At 33.2% G+C, this 24,381-nt stretch overlaps 1 protein-coding gene across 1 annotated transcript in view; it reads right to left on the minus strand.

The window, feature by feature from the left end:
* Positions 1–682: 682 nt before the first annotated feature.
* Positions 683–24,381, minus strand: part of SLC13A1 (solute carrier family 13 member 1) — a 79,335-nt gene continuing 55,636 nt past the window's right edge. The window contains exons 8-15 of the mRNA XM_023504843.2: positions 19,627–19,746; positions 15,616–15,714; positions 14,476–14,577; positions 10,076–10,182; positions 7,189–7,298; positions 5,428–5,589; positions 2,548–2,685; positions 683–976 (exon numbers count right to left, since the gene is read on the minus strand). Of these exons, the coding sequence (XP_023360611.2) occupies positions 839–976; positions 2,548–2,685; positions 5,428–5,589; positions 7,189–7,298; positions 10,076–10,182; positions 14,476–14,577; positions 15,616–15,714; positions 19,627–19,746 (976 nt within the window). The 3' untranslated portion in view covers positions 683–838. The remainder of the gene's footprint in view (positions 977–2,547; positions 2,686–5,427; positions 5,590–7,188; positions 7,299–10,075; positions 10,183–14,475; positions 14,578–15,615; positions 15,715–19,626; positions 19,747–24,381) is intronic.

The following is a 24,381-nucleotide window of genomic DNA, read 5'->3' on the forward strand; positions in this document are numbered from 1 at the left end:
TCTTTAATCAAATTCATTTAATGTTTGAGGAAAAATTAAACAAGAATTGGATTCAATTTTTTCATGGTTCCAGTTTTCATGTCAGGATGATGGTCAATATCACACTCTTTTTATACATTTTTTTTTACTTCAAATAAAGTATAGGAATGAAAAAAAAAATGAAAGTTCATAGCTTCATGCCATGCCTCAAGTAAATATAAATATGAACTAGAAACCCCAATTTGATGATAATACAAGTTGACTGATATCTTTGGAAGACTGAAGAGTAAACCTTCTATAAACAAGCAAATAACACAAGTTCAATGTCAATCATGGATTGCTTGATGATGCTTTGTATGACGGCAAAGGAATTATATTGCCTTCTTCTCAAAGGGGTTGTGGATCCTGCTGAAGTAATCATAATAAACAAATACATAGTCTATGATTTCTTTTGCACAAGGAATCTTCTTAGTATCAGTATCGGAATTCCATCAAAATAAAATTCAACCCTCTTAGTAGAAAACACCTAGGATATCGCCTAAGGCACAAAAAGGTTAGATATCTTGTCCAGAATCATACATTTATAGCTATGAGTTAGGATTAGATCCCAGGTCTTTTTTTTTTTTTTTTTTAACCACAAACTTGACATTCTACCATGCTTCCTTGAGAGTAATTACAGTAAATGAAGGAATTCCTGGAATGTTCAATAGAATAGCAATTATGATTTGTAGGGCTTGCACTTTTTTCTTAACCCCTCAAATATTCTCCAACTTAACCATTTATTGTATGGTCTTGATGTGCTCTTAATGTTTATCAAAATGACTTGTACAATAATTGGAAGATCCATTCTGCTTGATGGTCATGGCAATGTATTATTATTTGTTCCAGAAACCCAACTTGGGTATGTATGAAGGTCAAACATGGGTACCATCCACGTGAAAATGCCAAGCATTACTACAGCAACACCTATGATATTAATGCCCAAACCAGCTTTAACCTTAAACAAAAATAAAATACAAAAATTAATTTCTTGAAAGGGAAACCAAAAGATGATTTGAACGCCGTTTTATGATTTACTATATTATATTTTTACACAGCCTTGAGGAGAAATATGAGTCACTGTTCTGTAAATGAGAGATTCTTCCTCCAGTAATACAGGATGTTCTAATCTAAAGAAATCATCATGGAGTTGTAAGTTACCTGGAAAGGATATCTAAGACTATAAATAAGCCATTTTTGAGCCATTCTTAAAAAGAAAATTCTACAACTTGTGTTGGTAACTCATTTTAATGTTTAACAACTACTTGCATTAGGAAATTCTTATTTTTTATTTTTAACCACGTGTGTAATCAGTGTTTTGTGGCTTTTGTTATTATATTTCATGGGGTATAATTTAAAGGCATAATCTCTGCAAAACCTTAATATAATCAAATGTAATATAATTGAGTTGTACAATATTTGATAAATATTATTTCAGGAAAGATGAGGCTTCAATGTTCCTTTCTCCATGTTTAGTAATACTAATTTCGCTGACTTTTTAAAATTATGGTTACGTTTTTTAATCTTTACAGCATCTTAAAAACTTCTTTAAACTGTTTATTTGGTGACTCAAACCAGACACAGACCAGAAATAAGACTATTTCTTATTATTCTTATTTCAACTTGCTTTGTAGTTATTACTTGTATTCCTCCCAAATGTCCCCACATTAAAAATGTAAATGGCTAATGTAGATCAAGGATCAGCAAATTATAATGGAAGTCTGTATTTTATATTTCCACAGCTAAGAATCATTTTTGCATCTTTAAATATAATTTTAAAATACTAAAAACAAAAAACAAACAAGCATGCAAACAAAGGTTAGCCTAATTTGATCCTGACCTCTGGTAAAATGGATCCTTTACATTTATGAATCATTATGACTCCTATATCAATTTATGATGTATAGAAACATAAGCTATTTCTTGTGTTGCATACATGCAGATTTTTTTGTTAAGTACAAAACTTTTTATTATATTAAGCCATTTAGTCTTTTGCATTTAACAACTACAAATAAGTACATATTTCCTTCATAAGCATTCATTGGTATTGGCCTAGGTGACTGGATCACTGCGCCAACTCTTAAAATGTGAATTTCAAGAGGACAAGAAACATAAAAATCCTTAGTTTTATTTACTGCATATGAAAGCATGCCCTTAATGAATATAGATTGATAGTTTATATCCTTAAGTTTTTTTTTTTTAAATGGAGACCTTTTTAAAAGTAAAGTATCATTCCAAGTTCTATCAATCATGCCAGGCATTTAAATAATACCTAATCATAAATTTTATTCCCAATTCCATGAAATCACTAAAAATGATTTCATTTTTAAAAAAACTGTAGGCCTGATAATTTAATAAAATAAGCTCCTCTCAGATCATCTCCATTAAAAAAACAAAACAAACAAACAAAAAAACAAAATCCAGTTGCTTTATCAATTAATAGTGAAATAGAAATCACATTTCCCCCCCAAAAGAGAAATTAAAACATGCCACATGCAAGTCAAGATCTTATTCTTTGTAATCACTTACCATGTCAATGACTTTCAGATGGCCATAGGAAAAGACAATGGCATTGGGTGGATTTGAGATTGGCAAGAGGAATGCAAACGAAGTACATAAAGTACAAGGTAACAAAATATAGAGAGGGTTCACATGAATAGCTTCAGCCTATTGAATAAGAAAAATGAAAGGATGTTGAGGACATCTGAGACAAAATAATGAAACAAAAATTAAATTAATAAATTTTCAAAAAAACTTTCCCAGCAGCAGGTTAAATATTGATTTATAAAATAATAAATGTATATTTTACAGTTACAACTTTCAAAAATTAAAAAAAAAAGGTTTAATCCATAGAAAAGTTCCTTTTTAGATCAGTGAGTTGTTTTCAAACTTTTTCAATGAGCAACTTGGGCACAGAATACAAGTGTTCTTTGTTACTACAAAAAGAAAAAAATGGTTACACAATTGTGGCCCTTTATGAGACAATGTAGATCTCTTTGGATCTTTAATATCATAATAGTTTCACTTAGTTCTATCTGACTCTCTATGAGTCCATTTGGTATTTTCTTGGCAAAGATAACAGGAGCGGTTTGTCATTTCCTTCTTTGACTCATTTTACGAATGAGAAAACCAAAAAAGAAAGATTTAAATGGCTTCTTCAGGGTCTAATTACCCTGTATGTGTCCCACCTAGCTGCTTCATCATAACAAAGAGATTATTTCAAATAAGAAACTAAAGTTGAGGTCATCTTTTAATTTATAAACAGGATGTATACTTCAAAATTTGCCAGTCATTTATTTCAAATTCAGACTACATTTTCCCTTAGAAACAACATTTAAGGGGGCAGCTGGGTGGCACAGTAGATAGAGCACCAGTCCTGAAGTCAGGAGGATCCTGAGTTCAAATTTGACCTCAGACACTTAACACTTCCTAGCTGTGTGATCTTGGGCAAGTCACTTAACCCAAATTGCTTCTTTTTTCCCCCTGAGACAATGTTTAAAATAGTCCATGACACATACCCTCATCACCTCATTAAAAATATATTTAACTCACAATGTACCTGAAATATGCAATACTAATATTTTAATGGTAGCCAGAACTAATTACTATTAATAATTTTTTCCTATGGCAAAAACATTTAAATTTTAAATAGGGACATAAAGACTGGAAGTCACAACTTTACTGGACTCTAATTTCCTCATTTGTATAACATGGGGCTTGAACTAGATATTCTATAACATACTTTATACCTCTGAATCTGGTGATTATTTTTTAATTTCACCTCCCATGAATCTAAAAGCATGGGAGTGGGGGAAAAAGAGAGGCATAAAAATGTTTAGACACCAATTCAATTAAATAAATCTATAATTAATGTGTACTATATGCAGATTGCCAGTAGCTTGTTGACTATACTTCCATATTTGCATAAAGGAATGCATATTTTAAAATGAGTTATTCCTCAATTATTCTAATTGAGGCTCAAATGATAGTGGTTCCTCTCCCCACTCTCATACCCTCACCACCCCCAATACTAATGAAGATTTCAGACCACGAATCCCCTTATTTGTAAGCATAAATTGTTTGTAAATTAAATGTTAATAAGCCAGGGACTGACTATAGGAAAACTGTCATGGCAATATATTTACTCATATTATTTTGTTCCCCACATAATTCTCCCCTCCAATTTTGAAAAGAAAATCAACGAAACTATTTTACCCACACAATTTCTCCCTATTTGACATAGCAACATGGCAGCTAGCAGACACTGGTTGGCAGTTTTAAGAATACCAATCAGTTTTTACAACCAGAAGAGAAATCTTCATGTAAAGTACTTTCTTTTCACTGTAATTCACTTGTCACACTAGGAAATGTGTTTCACATAGAAATGAGTGCACTGTGTGCTAGACAAAGAGTTAAATAAAAGTAAGTTGTGCTTAACTACTTGCCAGTGTTAGAGGAAAAAAATGAGGAAGGGAAAAATGAGCATCTCACATCCCTTCCTATGGTATTCACCCTTTTTGTCTTATGCTTTCTTCTATGTTCCTTTTCATCTTCTTTTCCTTCCTAGTATCTCCTCTGGACCAAAAAGTACTAAAACTCTAAGCACAAAATAAATGTTTTTCGGTTGTTTGACAAACACTTTATGTTATCTTTCAGGGAAGGAGGGAGAAAGAGAGAAATATGAATTAAAGTGCATTTGAGTGAGAGATGTTTGTATTAGATCTAAATTCCAATTAACCTGGTCATTGATTGTTTCATAACTTTTAGATTCTGATAAAAGCTCGTGAAAAACCTAAAAAACTAAAAGAAGATTTCTTATTGTAGCAATGAAACTAAAAACCAGGTGTTCTCATAATCTCCCCTCCCCCTTCTTGTAATGGGCATCAATATAAGGCTATGTAATGATTAATAATGATATAATACATTATATATTTTGTTATATGTTAAATTGTACTCAAATGATTTAACATATAACAAAATATACAATGTAATAAATATATAATGTATTTAATAGATATTCTAAAGAGTATTACTACTACTAAAGACTAATGGACAGATGACCTGAGTGTCCATGGGAACCACAATGGTTCTATATTATGGATTAATGAAGTAACAAAAGAAAAAGCAGTAATGAAGGATTACCAAATGCCAATCCCTATAGTACACACTGAATACAGATTAAAAACATGAAGACATACAAACCTTCAAGGAATTTACATTCTAATATATTGAGACAAAATGTATATGAAACTACTAACTAAAGAAGGGTATTTTGATTCAGAAACTCACAGATGGTGAATGGAGACAAAGAAGAATAGATTGGCATCCCCTTTCTAGTAGCAATGGCTACTTGATTTGATTATAATCTTTTCTCTCAACAAGATTAATAATAGTAAACCGAATACTTACCAGAGGTGCCAGTATAGGCAGGAGAAGGGTTATAGTAGCTGCATTACTGACTACCTCTGTTAAAGAAGTGACAAGTAAAGAAGATATAAAGATGGTAGACCAAACTGGTAATGAACCCAGAGGCGTTAGTTGTTGGCCAATCCAATGAGATAATCCTGATATCTACAAAACAAATAAAATTATATTGTTATTTAGTTCTTATTAAAAATTTCTTCCTCACATAGTAAGTTTTCCAGCAAAGCAATGTTCTTATCTATAAAAATAAAACTCTTTTTTCCTATTTCAAAGCAAGTTTCCAGAATATCTAGATCTGTGTAATAACCATAATTCTCTGTAGTTTGATTCTAAGAAAAAGGAGTTCTCATTGACTCTTATTCTAACTGTACCTCTAGGTCTGTTTTTTTTTTTTCTGTTCATAAAAGAAGTCAGTTTGTGAAAATAGTTTATGGAAGGAGATTATGGAAGCCAGACTATGGAAAATTTGATTAAAAAAAAGAAAACTGGTAATAACATTTCAAAAACCGTATAATGGTAGTCGATGTTGAGGAGTGCTCATAGAAGCTGCTCTGGTCCAATACCAGGGATATGGAAGTAGATTCATAATTATAATTTGGAAAACCTTTCCTTAGAATCTGAAATTGTATCAATTTCTCTATAAAGGTTACAGTGGCAAATTTCTTTGAATCCATGATCCATGGAATTCTTACCTTCTAAATCTGGATATTAACAAAAGGGCTATCCTAGAAACATGTGGAAGTTTGGTTCTGTTTTGAGATTTTTATACCAAACTAAAATTTCTAAGCCTGGCCAAGAGAGAAGGTTAAATTCAAGAACCCATCCAGCTCCTTATAGTTCAACTAGACTGAATGTCCTAGATCTAGGTCAGTCAGCTCATATGACTAGGATATAATTGAATTAGGCAGAAGTTCACTATATCAAATTTTAGATGATACATTGATAGGTAGAAAAAACATGAGGCCATTTAATCCAATTCCCTCATTTGACAAATGAAGAAACTGAGGCCCAAACAAGTTCAGTGACACACTCATATATACAGAGGAACTTTTAGGAGTTTCAAAATCCAAATATGAAGATGCTACAGATTGATACCCAGAAGCAAATTGCTCCTTAGCATAGACTACACCATTTGTAATACATATTCTAGAGGAAACTTTTCTTCCTGAATATTCAACACACAATTATTCTCTAGAGAAGCCAAAAAAGTAATAGGCCCCTTATTGATTATCAAGAGTATTGAATAATATAAATGACCAATATTCTTAAAGGGTTTGAGTTTATATCCAAGGTATAATAATGCCATTTTAAACTTGCCAGTATAAAATGAATTCCATCATTTTGTACACATATATCAGTGAAGGCGCCATATCTAGAAGACAAATTTGCCTTTTTATATCTAATTTTCCTATGAGCTGAGTTAGTTTTTCTATGCCTCCACTATACTAATATTATTTCATGGAGTGAGACTTTTAATCTAAACTGCATTATTTCCTTTTGTCATGCTGAAAACTGTAAAATAAATCTGTTATGCTTATACTCTGTAAAAATCCTTGAACTCTGATCTCATCTGTATTGTCTACTAGGTATATGACTATTGAAATCTACATTATGGAAATGATAAAATGAACTTGAATGTAGGGGAAGATTGAGTCTCTCTGATTTTTTTCTATTTCTTTTTTCTTTTTCTTTCCTTCTTTCTTTTTGGACAGGCACAATTAGTCCAAAATCTACAGGATTTATTACCTTACATCCTTCAGCCAGGGCAAACCCACCACCCACAAGAATAGCTATGTCCCAGGGCATGAATGACTGGAATTCTTTCCAAGTAATCAGCGGAGAGTAATCAAAAGCAGCTAGAAAAAAAAAAGAAGAAGAATTTGAAGTTCAAATATTGTTTGAAAAATAACCATATGACATGATACTTAAAGGTAACCTTGTTTTCAGCACTGGAAACAGTTATAATAGCTATTGTCCAACAAATATAGAAGATTCCTTTTCTAATTATAAAGAACATTCAAGAAGAAAGGAGATTTGGATTTCTATAGCCAGGAAAAGGCTTGGATTTTGAGAATGCTGCATAAACCATGCTTAGATAGGAAGCTGTATTGTAAAAACTTGGGAAAAGGGGAGTAAAATCTCTTTAATGTTATTTCCAAAGAAATCCAATATCACCATGCATAATGAAATTCTCAGACTATAGAGTTTATTATGCAACATTCCAATGGGTATTCTAAGCAAAAAGATCTAGGAAGCCAAACTTATCCTAAGAACTTTTATGCAGAGATTTTTTTAATAGGTAGCTATTATTTATCTGTATCCAAGGTTTTGTTCTCTATGCATTTTGTAAATATCTATTGATATTTATATTGTCTTCCCCATGCAAATGTGAATTGTTTAAAGGCAGGTACTATTTTTTTTTTCTTTACTAGTGCATCGTAATGATTGAACTTATGCTTGTTGATTGATCTAGGAAACGTTCTGCTCTTTTCTAAGTAACATCATGAAAAGACAGTACCCACTTGTGTCATACTTACCAAAATTCCAGCTAAAGGAAAGCATGGAGAAAAGAAAAAATTAATACTTGCTAGTTACAAGTCATTAGTTAGGACATTAAGAATGTTTCGAAAACTTTTGGCATATAACATTCATCTGCTCTCTGGTCCCTTTTGCCTAAGTGTGTTAAACACTAGTTTTATTCAACATAAAGTGGTATGCCTATTAATCTATATGACTATCACAATGCAATCAACTATTTAAATAGATACACATTTACATAGTAACAAATCCTACTGAATTCTGATGAATGAGGAAATCCTTCTGACCAAATATGAGGAATCAATTGCTGAACAAATGATAGACATCTTGGGAGGAAGTAATTAGATCATCTCAGAGACTAAGGTAAATAAGGAGGTTGATCAGGGGAAAAGACGATGGTTAAATTTTATATTTTGCATGGCATCCTAGATTTTAAGAGAGATGATTTTAGAGCCACCAGATAGAGGAATATATTGGATCCCATGGTCAAAAATTCAATGGGAGAAGTCAATTCAAGAGGAAAGGAAGACTTTAAGGAGAATGAAATCCTTTAAAAATAAATAAACTAAATACCAATGATGACAATGAATCAGAAGCAGAGAATAGGGGAAAGATTGTTTTGCAGGGGTCCTCAAACTTTTTAAGTAGGGGGCCAGTTCACTGTCCCTCAGACTGTTGGAGGGCCGGACTATAGTAAAAACAAAACCGTTGTTTTGTGGGCCTTTAAATAAAGAAACTTCATAGCCCTGGGTGAGGGGGATAAATGTCCTCAGCTGCTGTATCTGGCCGCAGGCCGTAGTTTGAGGACCCCTGGAAAGAATCAATTACAAATATCCAGGAATTTCACTGATGAATTTAAATTTTTTTAAAGAAATATACAGAAAATGGAAACAAGGGTGGGAAACTGAGAATGAAATTAAAATAGTAGCATAGTCCAGAACCAAGTCAGTTCCAGATTGGGAAGCCCAGATCTAAAGAAATAACTCCAAAATAACTTATTACATGGGGTGGATTAGGACTTCTCTTTGATTTATGTTTAACAAGGGATCTTGTTAATCACAAAGTTATCACAAAGTGATAATCTAACAACAATTGTTTTTGCTCTTTCCCAATCACCCACTACTAGTACCAGATGAGAAAAATGTGTATATCTTTGACCTTGGTAGTCCTGTTCTTTCCCTACCCCTTCACTTAACAGTAAATCTCAGTTTCTCCTTCATCCATAATTCTAATAACTACTCTGATCACTGTCCATGAACATGGCTTACTGGCCACCACTAGAATACCAAACAGCAAAATGCTTTTGGATTGTACTGCTGATGGAGATGCCTCTGAGCTGAAGTTTTCATATTCTCTGAAGATTCCCATGTTTATACCATTCCTGGAATCCTTATCAATCCACACTCACTGATTCATCCAGCAAGTGCCTAATGTACACGTTTTAGCAACCATGGAAGCCAGGGAACTATATACTTATATGATTGGAATATCCATATAAAATATATTTGGAATGGCCATCTTTTAAAAAAGAAAACCTTTCAGTGGAACTGAATTTTGAGTAATCAGTTTTGATCTCAGATAAGAGATGATGAAATGTGTCTCCTTCCCTGTCACATGCTACAAAGGAAGGTTCAATATGTATGGTGGAAAGTGAATGGGGTTTAATTAGTAGAAATGAGTGACATAAAAAGAAAGGCATAACAAGCTATTTTAAAAATATTTGAGCAATACATGTGTAAAAATGTTATACCAAAAAGGTATATGTATATCATGTATGCACATATTTCTAATTTACAAAAAACCCTAAACTATTCCTTTCCCCCCCTAAATTCCCATGCCCCTTCTCCATATATCTGTAGGTTTTTAATATTTAAACATTTACCTTGGTTTCTGTTTTTTTCCCTTCATTTCTTTTTACACACACACACACACACACACGAGTACACATACATACAGATATACCTCTGTTTACACTACAACTTTGTGTGTCTACTGAGATTGTTGGGCCTCCCTGTTTTTATTGTTTTGACAAAATGGATTAGGTTATCCACAAACATGATACTGATATAACCCAGAATTTTAAATAATACTCAGCTGATTTCTCCAGTAGGTGTAGTTTTAGTCAACTTCTTGACCGGAATCAAGAAGAAAAGGATGCCTATGGTTAAGGCAACAGTTGAATCTGTAACAAAGCTTGAGTACCTAAGGAAAATAAATAATATATTAAACAGTGTTCATAAGTTACAGGAACAAAATATTAAATGAACCATCTTATAAGTAATGGGAAGCTATTTATGACTTATTTTATGAAAAAAAATCATAAAAATGAACATCATTTAAGTCCCCCCAAATCATTTGTATACAAATGGATACCTCAAAGTCTCAGAATTATTGCTTAATGTTAGTGTACCAGTCTTTGTTGAAGTCGCAATACACAGGATTTAAGTCTTGCTTCTGATATTATTGTTGCTGTGTGACAATGACACATCTTCTAACTTCTCAGTTTAAAATCAGCCTGCATCAGTAAAGGGAGTTTCTACACTGAAAGTTGTAGGGTATCCCCTAACCTCCAAATCAGCTCAAGTGTGTGTGTGTGTGTGTGTGTGTGTGTGTGTGTGTGTGTGTTCTGGAGTACTAAGTAAAGTGGGTAACTTTTTTCGGTCTCTGAGGATATTGGTATGGAAAGACAGAGATCTGGAGGAGGAAAGTGTCTGAGGCAGGCATCTACCTGTAGTTTTAGGTATGTCCCCAAATTCCTTGTACTGTCAATATTTTAGGATCCTTTGTGTAACATGACAGTGCAAAATCTATCCCCTCAATCTGTTTGCTATTCTGCACTGAGTATGTTTTGATTCAGAAAATTAGGACCATGATGTGAGGGGGTGTAAACACTGTATTTTAGTGCCTGTATATGAAGGAAAATAGCTGGAACCAACAGAGAGAGAGAGAAGCTATAATTGATGTACAGTCCAACACTTGGAAGCTTGTCTCTATATTAATGGTGGTGGGGAAAGGGTAAATAATAAGGTTAGCATGCTTTCCTGGTGCTTTCAGCTGGAATTATTTTTAGCTGTGGGTTCTAGTTCCTTTTCCCACTCCAACCCCGCTATGTAGCTATACCAGCATTCAGGAGAGAGTTATTCAGAGATATGGTGGAAGGGAAATCTGAATGACAGTTCATAAGCATCCATATTCTACACACTGGAAGAAAAACATTTCTCAGGTATTCAGAACCTGTGGGCAAACTATTAGGGACAAATAGAGATGCTCTTATGAGAGTTAATATGTACATGTCAAATTTCAGTCTTGAATTACACAACTGAAAAGTTTTTCCCTTTGATTTATTGCCATCAATTCTTAATTATATTGTAAGCACATCGAAGTTGGAGCAAGTATAGACAAGGCTTAGCAACATGTTTTACAACTCACACCTATCTTCATTTATGCCAGACTCCAGTGGGAACAAAATACAAATGTTTTTTACAGGCACTGAAAATAGCCTCCTCTTCAAAATAAATCTCCAGTCTTATAATGAGCATAGTTTAATCATTTCAACTGATGACTGGTTTATTTACTTTTGGTTTCAATTGGTGATTTCAATATTATAGGGACTTTTAGTAACCTAGGTGTCAACAAGTTCAATGAGTTAGAGGCAGAAGCACTTTATTTTCTGTGTTCCTATTAACTCAGAGAAATTCATTTATCCTTATAAAAAGTGAACTGTATTTGGACTTAGAGGACATAGATTGAAGTTCATCTATTACTTAATACTTGTGACTATGAGTAAGTCATTTAATCTCCCTCCATGTCAACTCATCTGTAAAATGAGGGGATAGTTCTAGATGGCCACTGTGGTTCTTTCTAGCTCAAAATTTATGAATCTATGAAATGCAATTTGGGTTATTTTATATGGCTGTAATAAAAATAAAAGAGAAAAACAGTATGTACGATGGAGAGACCATTGTGTCTATAGTCAAGTGAAGCTAGATTCAAAATTCTGTTTGACACACTACTCATATGACCTTGGGAAAAATCACACCCCACCTTGGGCAAACTTCCTCTCTCTAGAAAATAAATAGGTTGGACTAGATGGCATCTGCAGTCCTTTTAGCTCTATAAGATGTTTTAAGAAGGTAGACCCAAAACCAGATGTCTTTAGAACCATTTGGCAGTCAACAGTATGGCAATCTCCAAAGACCTTCAACTCTTTGAAAACTAGAAAGCTACAGATTAGAAAGTCATTTATATAGAGCTTATCTCCCAAAGTCAATACCTTTCCATGCTGCTACCTTGAGAAGTCTAATACAATATGAACATAGTGAGTGTCTAATTAAATAAAGGTTAGGAAAATAATATAGTATTGTGGAAATTTGACTAACCTTTAAATCAGGAGAATATGGGTTTAAAAGTCTTGCTTCTAATATATATTAGAAGCAAATTGAATAACTCCTTAATGTCCTAGATAAATCTACAAGACTATAATTTGCCAGTGGAGGGGGTTTACATGGTGAGAGTTACTACACAGGTATAATCATAGCCTCAAAACATATGTGTATGTGTGTATACAAATAGAGAAGGTGAGGAAAAAAGAGGAGAGATATTATTTGACTATCTCATAACATGGCAATCCTCAGTATCTATCTGAAAATCATAATCATCCAGATAAAGCATTTTCTTTTTCACTATAATACCTTATCTAAAATGAGTCTGACTTGCTTGAAAACAAATTTATTTTCTTTACTGACCGAGCAAAAAGTCATCATGGAGTGAGTCATTCTATTGAAGACACCAGCATCTACAGCAATAGTCGTGCTGGGTTTCTTTTATTTCAGTTGTAATTGCTGCTTCTATATTTTGCCAAGATAGCCTAAGCTTCCCTGTAACCTCATTTTGTTTAATATGAAGTGACACATTGCTTTCTAACCAGGTCCAAACAGATGGGATGGAAACACTAGGAGGTAGCCAATAAGACATGGTATTTGGATAACCTATGAATAGATCCAAATTCCAAATAGAGAAGAGGTATGCCATATTTTCATAATCACACATAATGAAATTACCTTATTTTATAATATGTTTATATGTGTGTACACACACACATAAAGCTACCATTATATTTCCTACAATGGTTTAGGTAGAAATGTTTTAATATAGTATAAATAGATACCAAACCACACAAGGTTTGCAGGAATTTCATTTGAGTCACAAAACTAATTTGAGTTCATCTTCATTTACAAATTATTTTCTATTCTTGACTTTTTCTTTTTTTACCTGTCTCCATTTATACTGCTCTCCTAGATAAATGGTCTTAACACATGGGTCAGCAAGCTTATGGTCTCAATTCAGCCTGCCATTTGTCTTTGAACAGCCCACATATGCAGGCCATTATTTGCTAATACCTGATCTAAGACAAAATCATATTCTGGCATCAGGAAGGTGCTTGAATCCAAGTTGTATGGCATTGAATAAGTCACTTCCCTTCTCTATTTCCTTCTCTTTAAAATGGGGATCTTAGGATCATTGATGTAAGGTAAAGGATCTATATGACTTTAAATTCCTCAACTTAAAGATAAGGACACAGCAGCCTAGAGATCAAATTATTTGTCTAAAATCATAAAATAGGGCCAGTTAGATGGCACAGTAGATAGAGCACCAGCTCTAAAGCTAGGAGTTCCGGAATTCAAATCTGACCTCAGACACTTAATACTTCTAGCTGTGTGACCCTGGACAAGTCACTTAATCCCAATTGCCTCAATAAAAATAGTAATGATAATAATAGTAATGTGATAAAATAAAAAAATTAAAATCATAAAAATAAGTGACAGAGCAAAAGTTCCCAGTTTGGTTCTGAATTCAAATTCACCATTTCCATTGTAATATACTACCATAAAAAAAGAGGAGGCAAAGAAAAAGTGCACTGACCTTCACATAGAAAAGGTTTACAAAGCTAAATTCTCATTTGATCGGCACAACTATCATCACATGATGTTTTATTTAAATGAATTTAAGTTCTCAATCTGGGTATGCCCTTCTATTATGCAAATTATAACCCACTTACACTTTGTCCATTCTGTGTGATATTTATATGAGTCACTTAAATTCTTTATACCTATATCACTTAACACGGTGCCTGGCCAGAGCAAAACTTCAAGAAATGCTTACTTATTGATAAGTAATAATTTGGTACTAATCAATGGGATTTATGCTCTAAGTAAGGTGTGAACTAGGTGATCTCTGAGGTTCCTTTAAACTCTGAGATTCCAATTGTTTCATAGTAACTAAAACCACAAAGAGTTTGGATAAATTCATGCGGTGATTTCAAAAGAATTTGGAGTAGAACCCAGAATATCAGAGCTAGAATGTGCATTAGAGAACAATTAACCCAATTATACTCTCATTTTGTAGGTAATTACACAATGACTTTTTTTCAGTTACAGATGTCAGCAGAAGAAAAGTAAAGAGAAATTTAAGACAATTTGACGGAGTGCCACTTACTGTGGAAAAAGTGAGGACCAACCAGGAAGAAAGCCAGGATCTCGGGTAAACCATAACAGGGCCATTATGGTGAAGAGGACCAAGGTTATAATTTCTTGAAACCTGTTGGCAAAGTCCAAATCCATGTTGTAACATAGTTAATACTCTAGAATACAAACCCCATAAGACCACAGACTATCTGAAAGTGCTTCCTCATGGTAAGTGCTTAATAAATTTTTGTTGAAATGGTCAGGTTGTGTGAACATAATCAACACATTATCAGTTCATCTTTTGTTTATGATCTATGATTTCACTGGTTGTAGCAACTCCTGAATAGCTATCCCTCTACCAAGGCAGAATGGAAAAATTGCTAAGCTCAGTGGTTCTCAAAGTATGGTCCAGGAATCTCTTGGGATTCCCTGAAATCTTTTGTAGGAATCTATTTTCAAAATAATACTAAAATGTTTTAATATTTAATGTTATTACTGTTAAGTCATTTTCATTCATGTCAATCTCTTTGGGATTTTCTTGGCAGAAATATTGGAGTTATTTGCCATTTTCTTCATTTTATAGATGAGAAAACTGAGATTAACAGGGTTAAATTACTTGCCCAGAGTCACACAGATAAAGTGTCTGAGACCAGATTTGAACTAAGGAAGGAGTCCCCCTGATTCTAGGCTTGGCTTTCTAGCATGATAAAGATCTATATCTCTATATCTATTGCTATAGATATATAAATCCATCACTTATGTAAAACAAAAGTTTTATGGGGGTGGGTCCTCAATAACTTAAAGGATTTCCTGAGACAAAAAAGTTGGAGAACTGCTTTGCTAACATAGTTTTAGAGAATCACTGAAAGATTGTGATTTCCCAAAATATCCATGATTCCAAGGCCATTTTTCCATCCCAGGATTTAACCTTAGTTTTATTCTGTCATGAACTCTTTGGTATTCTAGTGAAACCTGTGAACTCCTCAGAATATTTTTAAGTTATGTAAAAGAAAATACTTTGGATAAGAAGTAATCAATTATATTGAAATATAGTTTGTTTTAGAAAAGTTTATAAACCTCTGATTATCTTAAGTACATAGAAAAAATACATCCTTGCATGCATATATACATGCCATGAGTTTCTTTTCTTTGTTGCTATATAAGTAATTACCTCATTGGTCCAAGTTTTTGATACTCTTCTTTAATAACATTTTCACAGGCTTCTTCTTTTACTGTTTTATTCTTGCCACATTTGAACATTTCTTTTAGACTGGAATTAAGGAATTATGATATTTTAAAGCACCAATGAAACAAGAGTATAGCATTCTTTTACCCACACTTCTCTCATCTGAAAACAACTATGTAAGCTTTACAAAATAAGACTTGACTCCCCTGTTACTGATAGAGAGAAGTTTGTGTCCTCCCCTCACTCATCTGTCTACTTCTCAATTTTTAAAGTCCACTTTCAGCTCTAGTTCCTTTGTGAAATCTTCCCTCTTCACTGTAAAGGATTTTCTTTTTTAAAATTATTTTTTTGGACAATGGGCAACTTATTCTATACTTTCTAGTTTTCTAATTCAACATTTTATTATGGACTTCCTTCTCCCTAACTGTTTGCTTGTCCATAAGTCTTACCGCTACAGGATGACAGTCCTCAAGGGCAGAGATTTTTTTGTACACTTTTTGTTTATCCAAAATGGGAAACTAAAGGAGAATCTTTCAATTTAGGAATAACTAAGCAAATTGTAGTGTGTGAATTCAATGGAACATTATTATGCCATAAGCAATGATAAAATGGAAAAGGAGAGGAGAAGTAGGAGGAACTTTTGTACAGAAATTGTACAGAACAAACATAACTAAAAGAACAATTTACACAGTAATAGCAATATTATGAAGAAAAGCAATATTGAAATACTTAAGAACTATGATGAACATAATGATAAAGCACAAATCCAAAATAATGTAGATGAAATATACCACTCACCTTCCAACAGAAAGATTTTCATACATTTTCAGACATGGCTAATATGGCAATTTATTTTGCCGGATTATATAGATTAGTATTGAGGAATTTATTTTACAGGGTATAAAATATTACTGAATTGGATTGGTATGGTGGAAAGAACTAATAAAAATACTTGCTAGTTGAAAAAAGTTTAAAATTACTATATAAAAATTAAAAATTTTATATTGTACTTCTTTTCAAAACACCTCATTCTTTGAGGTCTCAAGCATAGCATCTCTTGGTCTTGGTCTTAGCTCCTACCCCATTTTGTCCCTAATAATAATGTGCCTTGTGGGGCAAGGTGGTTGATGAAACAATGATCAGAAGATCAGAGAATAAAGAGATCATTTACTCTATACCCCTTCTAATTTCTAACATATTACACCCTCCAGGAAAAAAAAAAACCCAAAACTTTTAAACTACCATCAATGGACAGAACTAACAATGGAATTGAATTTGATAAACCATTTAAATGTTGAATGCTTATTATTGTAAATAATGCTAGAAATACATAGCATGTCATCAGGAAGATGAGTCTGTCACATGGCATGACAGAGATAATCAACTGATAACCCTTATATTCTAATGAAATCTACATAATACTGAGAGACCTAGAGAAAGGCCTCTGGATGAGCCTTTTTGTGGAGGATTTATGGGAGGAATTAGAGAAAAGCTGCTCAAGATGAAAAAGATATGAATGACTAGTGATTTTTATCATTTCATGGAGTATAGGTATCTATCAAATAAAAAATATATTAAAAATGACATCAGTAACAAAAACTTATACATTTGTCATGTGAAAAATACTAATATCACTAGAAAACAATCTATAGATCATTTTGAAAGGACAACTTAATGATAAACAACTAGTGATTTTTATCATTTTATGGAGTATGCATGTCTATCAAATCACAAATATATTAAAAGAGTGACATTAAGTTAGTAACAAAAACTTATACATTGTCATATGAGAAATGCTAATATCACTTAAAAAAACAATCCATAGACCATTTTGAAAGGACAACTTAATGATAAATGTCACTTTGATATCCATAGCATTGTAGTAAAAATACAGCTGAAAAACAACAAGCATCCTTCCTATGAATAGTTATCCAAATACTAGCTGGAATATGCTGCTTGATTCTGGGACTACACAGAGTTAAGTCAAAAACCAGATTGGCTCTCCTGAAAACAAAGGTTAATGCCTTCACAAAGGAACTGATGAAGCAAATGACAATACATCAACCTCTCCATTTAAAAAACTTCAGTGGCACTGATAAATGGGACTCCCTTCCCAAATATGTTTGGGTCATTTATAATGGTGAGTTAACTGTATTAACAGCCAGCCCACTAATCAGAATGTATGGTACCCTGCCAAAAGAGCCAGCTTATCATTTCTGTTTTTCGATCTTTCGCCTCTGGAGGTGTGTACCCTGGTGGGCTGAAAAGGACACTGAAAAATTAGCTTAAGAATGAAACTGTGCAGCATCTAACCAATAGCAGACAGTGAGGGGAACTGTTTAAACATGTCACTGATCATGATTTATGGGCTTTAACTAATTTATGTACTTCGTGGGATTTTTTTTACTCCATCACAGTGAACACATTTCAATACATTTGCCCTTTAGCTCTTAATTTCTCCTCCTTGCCCTACATTGTTTTTAAATAACACTAATTGCATTCAAAATTTGTAGTTGAAGGTTGCCTTAAAGAATAGAGGAAATTACTGTGGTTCTGAAGTAAAGATGTATTCACTCCTGAATTGGAGTTCTTGTCCCCTCTCCCTCTTGCAGCACTTAATATGAAATTATTTAGGCTCACCAAAGAACCAGATTTCCAATAGAGCCATTTAGTATGCAGATGTCCTTTCCCTGCTGCTGCTCACCTGCTGATCTCAGTGACACGCCACACATTGGCTTCCTTGGGGGAGGTTGCCACACACTGTGTACACAATCTGGACAAATACATTTTTAATTTTTCTAGCGCTATCCCCCACCTTCTGATAGAAACTGGCAACTCTGGAAAGAACCCAGGAAAGGGAGGAGGGAAAGAGCAATGTCAGCAGGTAGGCAGGCTATGAAAATCTGGGCAAGGGGCTGCCTTGTGCCAAGGCCTTTATGAACACAATATCCCAAGCCTGTTAGCAAAAAATGTTGCTGCCTCTATAATCTAGTTCCTTCTTTACTTGTTTAGGATATCAAATGTTTTATTAAAGAGCCTTGAAATAATTTCAATACAATACTATTCTCAAAATGAATTTTATGTTAATCTCCTTAAAAATAATTTATCACATTCCCTTTTGGATTTGGCTATGTAAGTGTGAGTACTTAATTTATATCTTAGGTTTTTCTGAAAAACCATTCCTTGTGATGTATTAAACAGGGAAATCATTTGATCTATCTAAAACAGTTTGAAGTTTTTCCTCTGTTAAATTCAATGTATTTGATGTTGGATTCCTTTAAAAAAATTTTTCCCAGAAATTATAGCATAAGCTAGTTCTTTATTGATATAGAATGGCCTATTTGGGGAAGTAGTGAGCTCCTCCCTCAATGGAAGTGAGGAAGTCTTCAAGCAGACTAGATGACTATCTGTTAAACATATAGTTAAAGGGATTCTTGCTTAAAAATAGGTTGGGCCAAATAGCCTCTGAGATCCCTTTAAAACCATAGCATGCTGTGATCCTGATCATAATTAACCATCTTATCTTATCTATAAGTAATATATACTCATTTCTTTTTCTATTGAAATGAAATGCCATGTGGGAGGTGGACTCAGCACAGAATATTTCCAACTTACTTTTCCAGAAATGTAAAATATGATATCTGATAAATTAAATTCTCATATAAAAAATAGAATTACAACGTTTTAATTTTTTGAATTAACAGCAAGTCTAGTTTTATAATGTCAAGACAAAGGATATGTATACTAGAACCTCACTTTAATAAATGGTAATACTGTAAGACTGCTTTATAAAGACAGCATATAAAGAGGATATTTGACTATTTTAATAAAAAATATTCCATAAGATAAGGTTTGAGATTAACTAAACTCAGACCAAAAAGCACACTATAGTTAATAGTGTTAAAGCAACATCCCTGTGAATACTTACATGTGTACATGCTTTGCAGGTGATTAATTCACTTTTAGTTATGCCATGAATAGCAAACATTAACTTACCTGAAACCAAGGAAAAGCCACTGAAGCCAGATCCAGGACAAGAATAGAAGAATAATTGCAGCAGGAAAGGAAAGCATAAACCAAGATCCAAAATTGATGCAGCGACAATCTGGATAGCGCCTATTAAAAAAAAAAAAGTCATAAGCAAAATTAACATCATAAGACAAACAAATATGAAACTTCAAGGATTAAGTAGACATCTGGCCTACCATTTTCCCCTCTATTGACAGGGGAAGTCCTCTTGTCTCTTGGACTATCACTGAAAACAAACAACCAGCTACAAAATTATTGCTGTGCCCCAGTAAAATCTGGGTTTTATAGGATTTGACTTTTGTGTCTGTACCTAAGACTATGAGAACAGTTGCCACTGTATGTGTTGGAACTAAGATAAGTAAGTGAAGGAAATAAAGCAGTTGAGAGGAGATTGAGAACTTATTCATATTAGATATTGTTCTTATGATTCTTGTTCTTATGCAACAAACATCTAGTGCAATTTTAGTTACAAATAGATCCTGAGTTCTATTCCTATCCTCTTTCTTTATCGTCACTTGTCTACAGCAGCAACTTGCATTGTTCTACAAGTAAAAGTCTTTCTTTTATTTCTCCACAAAATGAATGAGGAGGGGAACATAGATATTATATATACATGCCGGTATAGGTTGCTAGATATATCTATGTTGTATATATAGATTCACAAAAACATATATTTATATGTGTACAGATATACACAGACACTGATAAACATATATATATATACACATTTTATATGCATATATACATACATTATATATATATATATATAAATATATATCACAATATACATACACATACCTGTATGTGTTTGCATATGTATTTATTCTGTCAAGTCTGACTCTTTGTGATCCCATTTGGGGTTGTTTTATAAAAGATATTAGAGTGACTTTGCCATTTCCTTCTCCATCTCACTTTACAGATGAGGAAACTGAGGCAAAGTTATGTGACTTGCCCAAGGTCACATAGATAGTAAAGGTCAGAGACTATACTTGAATTTAGGGAGATGAGTCTTCCTTGATCTCAAGCCTGCACTCAATCCATTATGCTACTAGTTATCCCATATACTATATATATATATATATATATATATATATAAAACCCTTTTTGATGAAGGCCTTTAACTGTAAATTTAAAATCATTCACTATAGTTATATGCAGGAACATTTAAGAGTCCAAGATCTTATTTACATTCAATATCCTTTCATCTCTTATAGACTGTTCCCTACAAAGACTTGAAAGATAAAGGTAAAGAATTAGAAACTAATTTTTCCTAAATATTTCTAAATTAATGAACAGTTGGTAGAGTAGTAAACTGATCCCACCATTCTGGAGAACAATTTGACACTAAACTCAAAAGTTTATAAAACATTTTTCCCAGTGATATCAGTCCTGCATCTGTGTCACAAAGAAATCAAAAGAAAAGGATACTCATCAATTGGAGAATGGCTAAATAAGCTGTGACATGTGATTATGATGGAGTATATTATACTGTGAGAAATGATGAGGGGAGTGGTTTCAGAAAAACATGATCAGACCTATATGAGTGAAATGAAAACTGGGATATTATTGTGCACAATAGCAGCAATTTGTAAGGATGATCAACTGTGAGAAACACTTGACTGCTCTGATCAATACGATGATCCAAGACAATTCCAAAGGACTCATGATGAAAAAATCACTCTCTACCTGCAGAGAGAGAACTCTGAATGTAAACTGAAGAATCATTTTCTTACATTACTTTTCTTGTTTTTTTTTAAAAGTATGGTTAATATGAAATATATTTTGCATGATTTTACATGTATAATTGATATCATATTGCTTGCCTTCTCAGTGGGTAGGAAAGCAGTAGGAGGGAGAAATTTGGAACTCAAAATTTAAAAAGAAAAGAATATTTAAAAATAAATAATTTATGTGTGTTTGTTTGCATCATTTATCTTGCTTGGAAATGTCAATTATCTGTGATTTTTGACCCTTCCTCTCTGCAATAGACAATGTTCAAACATTACTGTAATAAAAATATTTACTACCCTCTTATTATAATGGTGCAACTTTTTGTTTTCTATTTAAAAGTAGAGCTGTGATTCTCCTGGTATAGGGAACTCTCAGGAAGAAAACTCCCACTTCCAAAAGCAACTTTGGTTGATCAGGTCACTCAGAGCATAAAAAGAAGACACATGTCTAAGGTCACACTGCAGTATTTGACAGAAGAGGGACTTGAATCCCCAGGGGTTCTTGACTTTAAATTTGGTTATCTTATGTACCACAACTCTATATCTGAAGCTGGTGATAGCATATAAATCTATGTATTAGTCCTTGATTAATAGACACACAATTTGCCAAGTCCCTAGTTAAATTCTTGAATAGATCTCCCAGATCTTATATTTAGCTATAAACTCTAGGAAACTAAAGTCACTTCCATTCAATAGTAATGTACAGAAGCAGGAATGTACTCCAACTTTTAATTGAGGGGAGGAGATGTAGGGGAAAATAAAGAAAAGAAAAACTGGTTTGACTCCAAAGGATTTATTGGAACTTACCAGAATAGGATAAAAACTAAATCTATTATTTTCTTCATTTTACAGAATTGCATAACAATGTTCCTTTTGTATACATTTATATCCCTAAATACAGATTCCTTTATCTCATCCTTCTCCTTTCCCTTCCTTCTTTCCTCCTTCCTTCCTTACATTTGTAGATCCTATCTTGATGTCAGTCTATAAGCTACACTACAAGATTATTCTTATCTATCTACCAGAACCATGACCTTCATGGATATCAATCATAAAAGGATAAAAAGCCTGGGAAAACTAAACTGAGAATGGTTTTTCTTCTTTCCCTTCTCTCTTTCATCCCAGATTTGAGAAACAGAAAAGAACAGAATTAGTTAGATTATATTAATAAATGTGAGTTCTAGTTCTTAGAAATGAGTTCCCATTCTGGGTCCCAGGTTCAACTACAAATTTCATTTCATTAACAAATTATAATTTGTTCATCCAAAATAAATAATAAGATTCATAAATAGTTATAGGCTCTCATTATAAACTGGATGCCGGGAACAAACATATTGCTCATTTTTTCCATAATAAGAAAGAATATTCACCGTATATCACTGTGTACATGATATATATGATTTGACATGCAATATAACTGAACCAATGGTCCAGGGCAGTGCTTTCTAAAAGGGGCTTTTCTATTTTGAAGCCAAGAAAATAATCTCTTTCAGAGGAAGTCTGGAATAACAGATTGGCTGTCACAACTTTCAGGCTGACATTAAAATGATGAGGGACTTTAATACCAACCAAATCCCAGGAAATGATGCTTAAGAAGTATGTGATCATGGAATTTTCCAGCTTGATGGTAGATTCTGGCTCTTTGGTTCACTATAAGCACATGTCCATACCGATTATCATCCTGTTGATTAATGTGTGTGTTGATTATTTCTGGGCCAAAGAGACTTCCTAGCTTTGTTGTTCTGTTGTTTCAAAGGTCTGTCTTGTTTTCATGATACTAATAAGGATTTACATGTGCGTACATATATATATTTAAATATATACACACAGAGAGATTTAGATAGAGATATAATTAGGAGAGGCATAGATACCTCAAGAATATTTCCCTGAGACCTCGAAATAAACACACACATTTTATCAATTTACCCTGGTAAATTGGTGGATTTTCATTTGGATGATTCTTAAAACAGGACCCCCATAAATAGTTTTCCTTGAACTCCAGTTTTATGAAATAAAAATGGTCTTATTTGATATATAAAGAACATAATGCATTGCTAATATATAAATACCCAACTGTTTTATGGGCTTCAAGGTGTATAGTACAGTGGACAGAGTGCTTGACTTGAAGACAGAAAGTCCTGAATTCAAATCCCATCTCAGACCTTTACATACTGCTACTAACCCTAGACAAGTCACTTAGCCCTATTTGCTGTTGTTTCCTCATCTGTAAAATGAGTTGGAGAAGGAAAGGTCAAACCACTCTGGTACCTTTGTCAAAAAAAAATAGAGCAGGACATGACTGAAATGACTGAATAACAATTCAAATGTTGATACAATCACTGCTCTCCAATGTGTTTTGTACTTGTAGATATCACAAAGTCCACAAATTGGCAAAAAAAAAAAAAAATCATCAATGGAAAGTAACTTTTTAAATTATGTTTGCATTGGTATTTCTATTCTTAACCTAATACCTCACTTGCTTGATGAATGTCTTTTTTAGAGATATTGAATATTCAGAGCTATAAGCAATGCTTCTTCCTAATAGCCTCTTTTTTTCTTTTATTAGTTTAGTTCTGATAACAAAATGAACCTGTAGGATAAGATTCAGATATGGAGAATATCCTCTTCTTATTATCAAAAGATAAACCTCTCTACATTAGATCTTTGTCATCCTTTCCTACACTATGGCAATAGTCTTCTAGAAGAAAATTTAGAAACCATCTTAACCAATATCCTGATTTTATAGATGAGAAAACTTGTCTACAATCACACACGTAGTAAACATCAGATCCATGCTTTCTATATATAACAGAATCTTTCCAGATACTCACCTATTTCATAACTTTCTAAAAAACATTTAAGCTTCCCAGAAGTGAGATAACTAATATCCGCAAACAATACAAATAAAAAGTATTGCTAATTGGTTCAGCCTTCACAAAACTGGAACCTATGGAGAGAACTTATAAGACTTTTTCAATAAACTCAGTTCAAT

Source organism: Sarcophilus harrisii, chromosome 5 (assembly GCF_902635505.1).
Source record: "Sarcophilus harrisii chromosome 5, mSarHar1.11, whole genome shotgun sequence".
Lineage (NCBI taxonomy): Eukaryota > Metazoa > Chordata > Mammalia > Dasyuromorphia > Dasyuridae > Sarcophilus > Sarcophilus harrisii.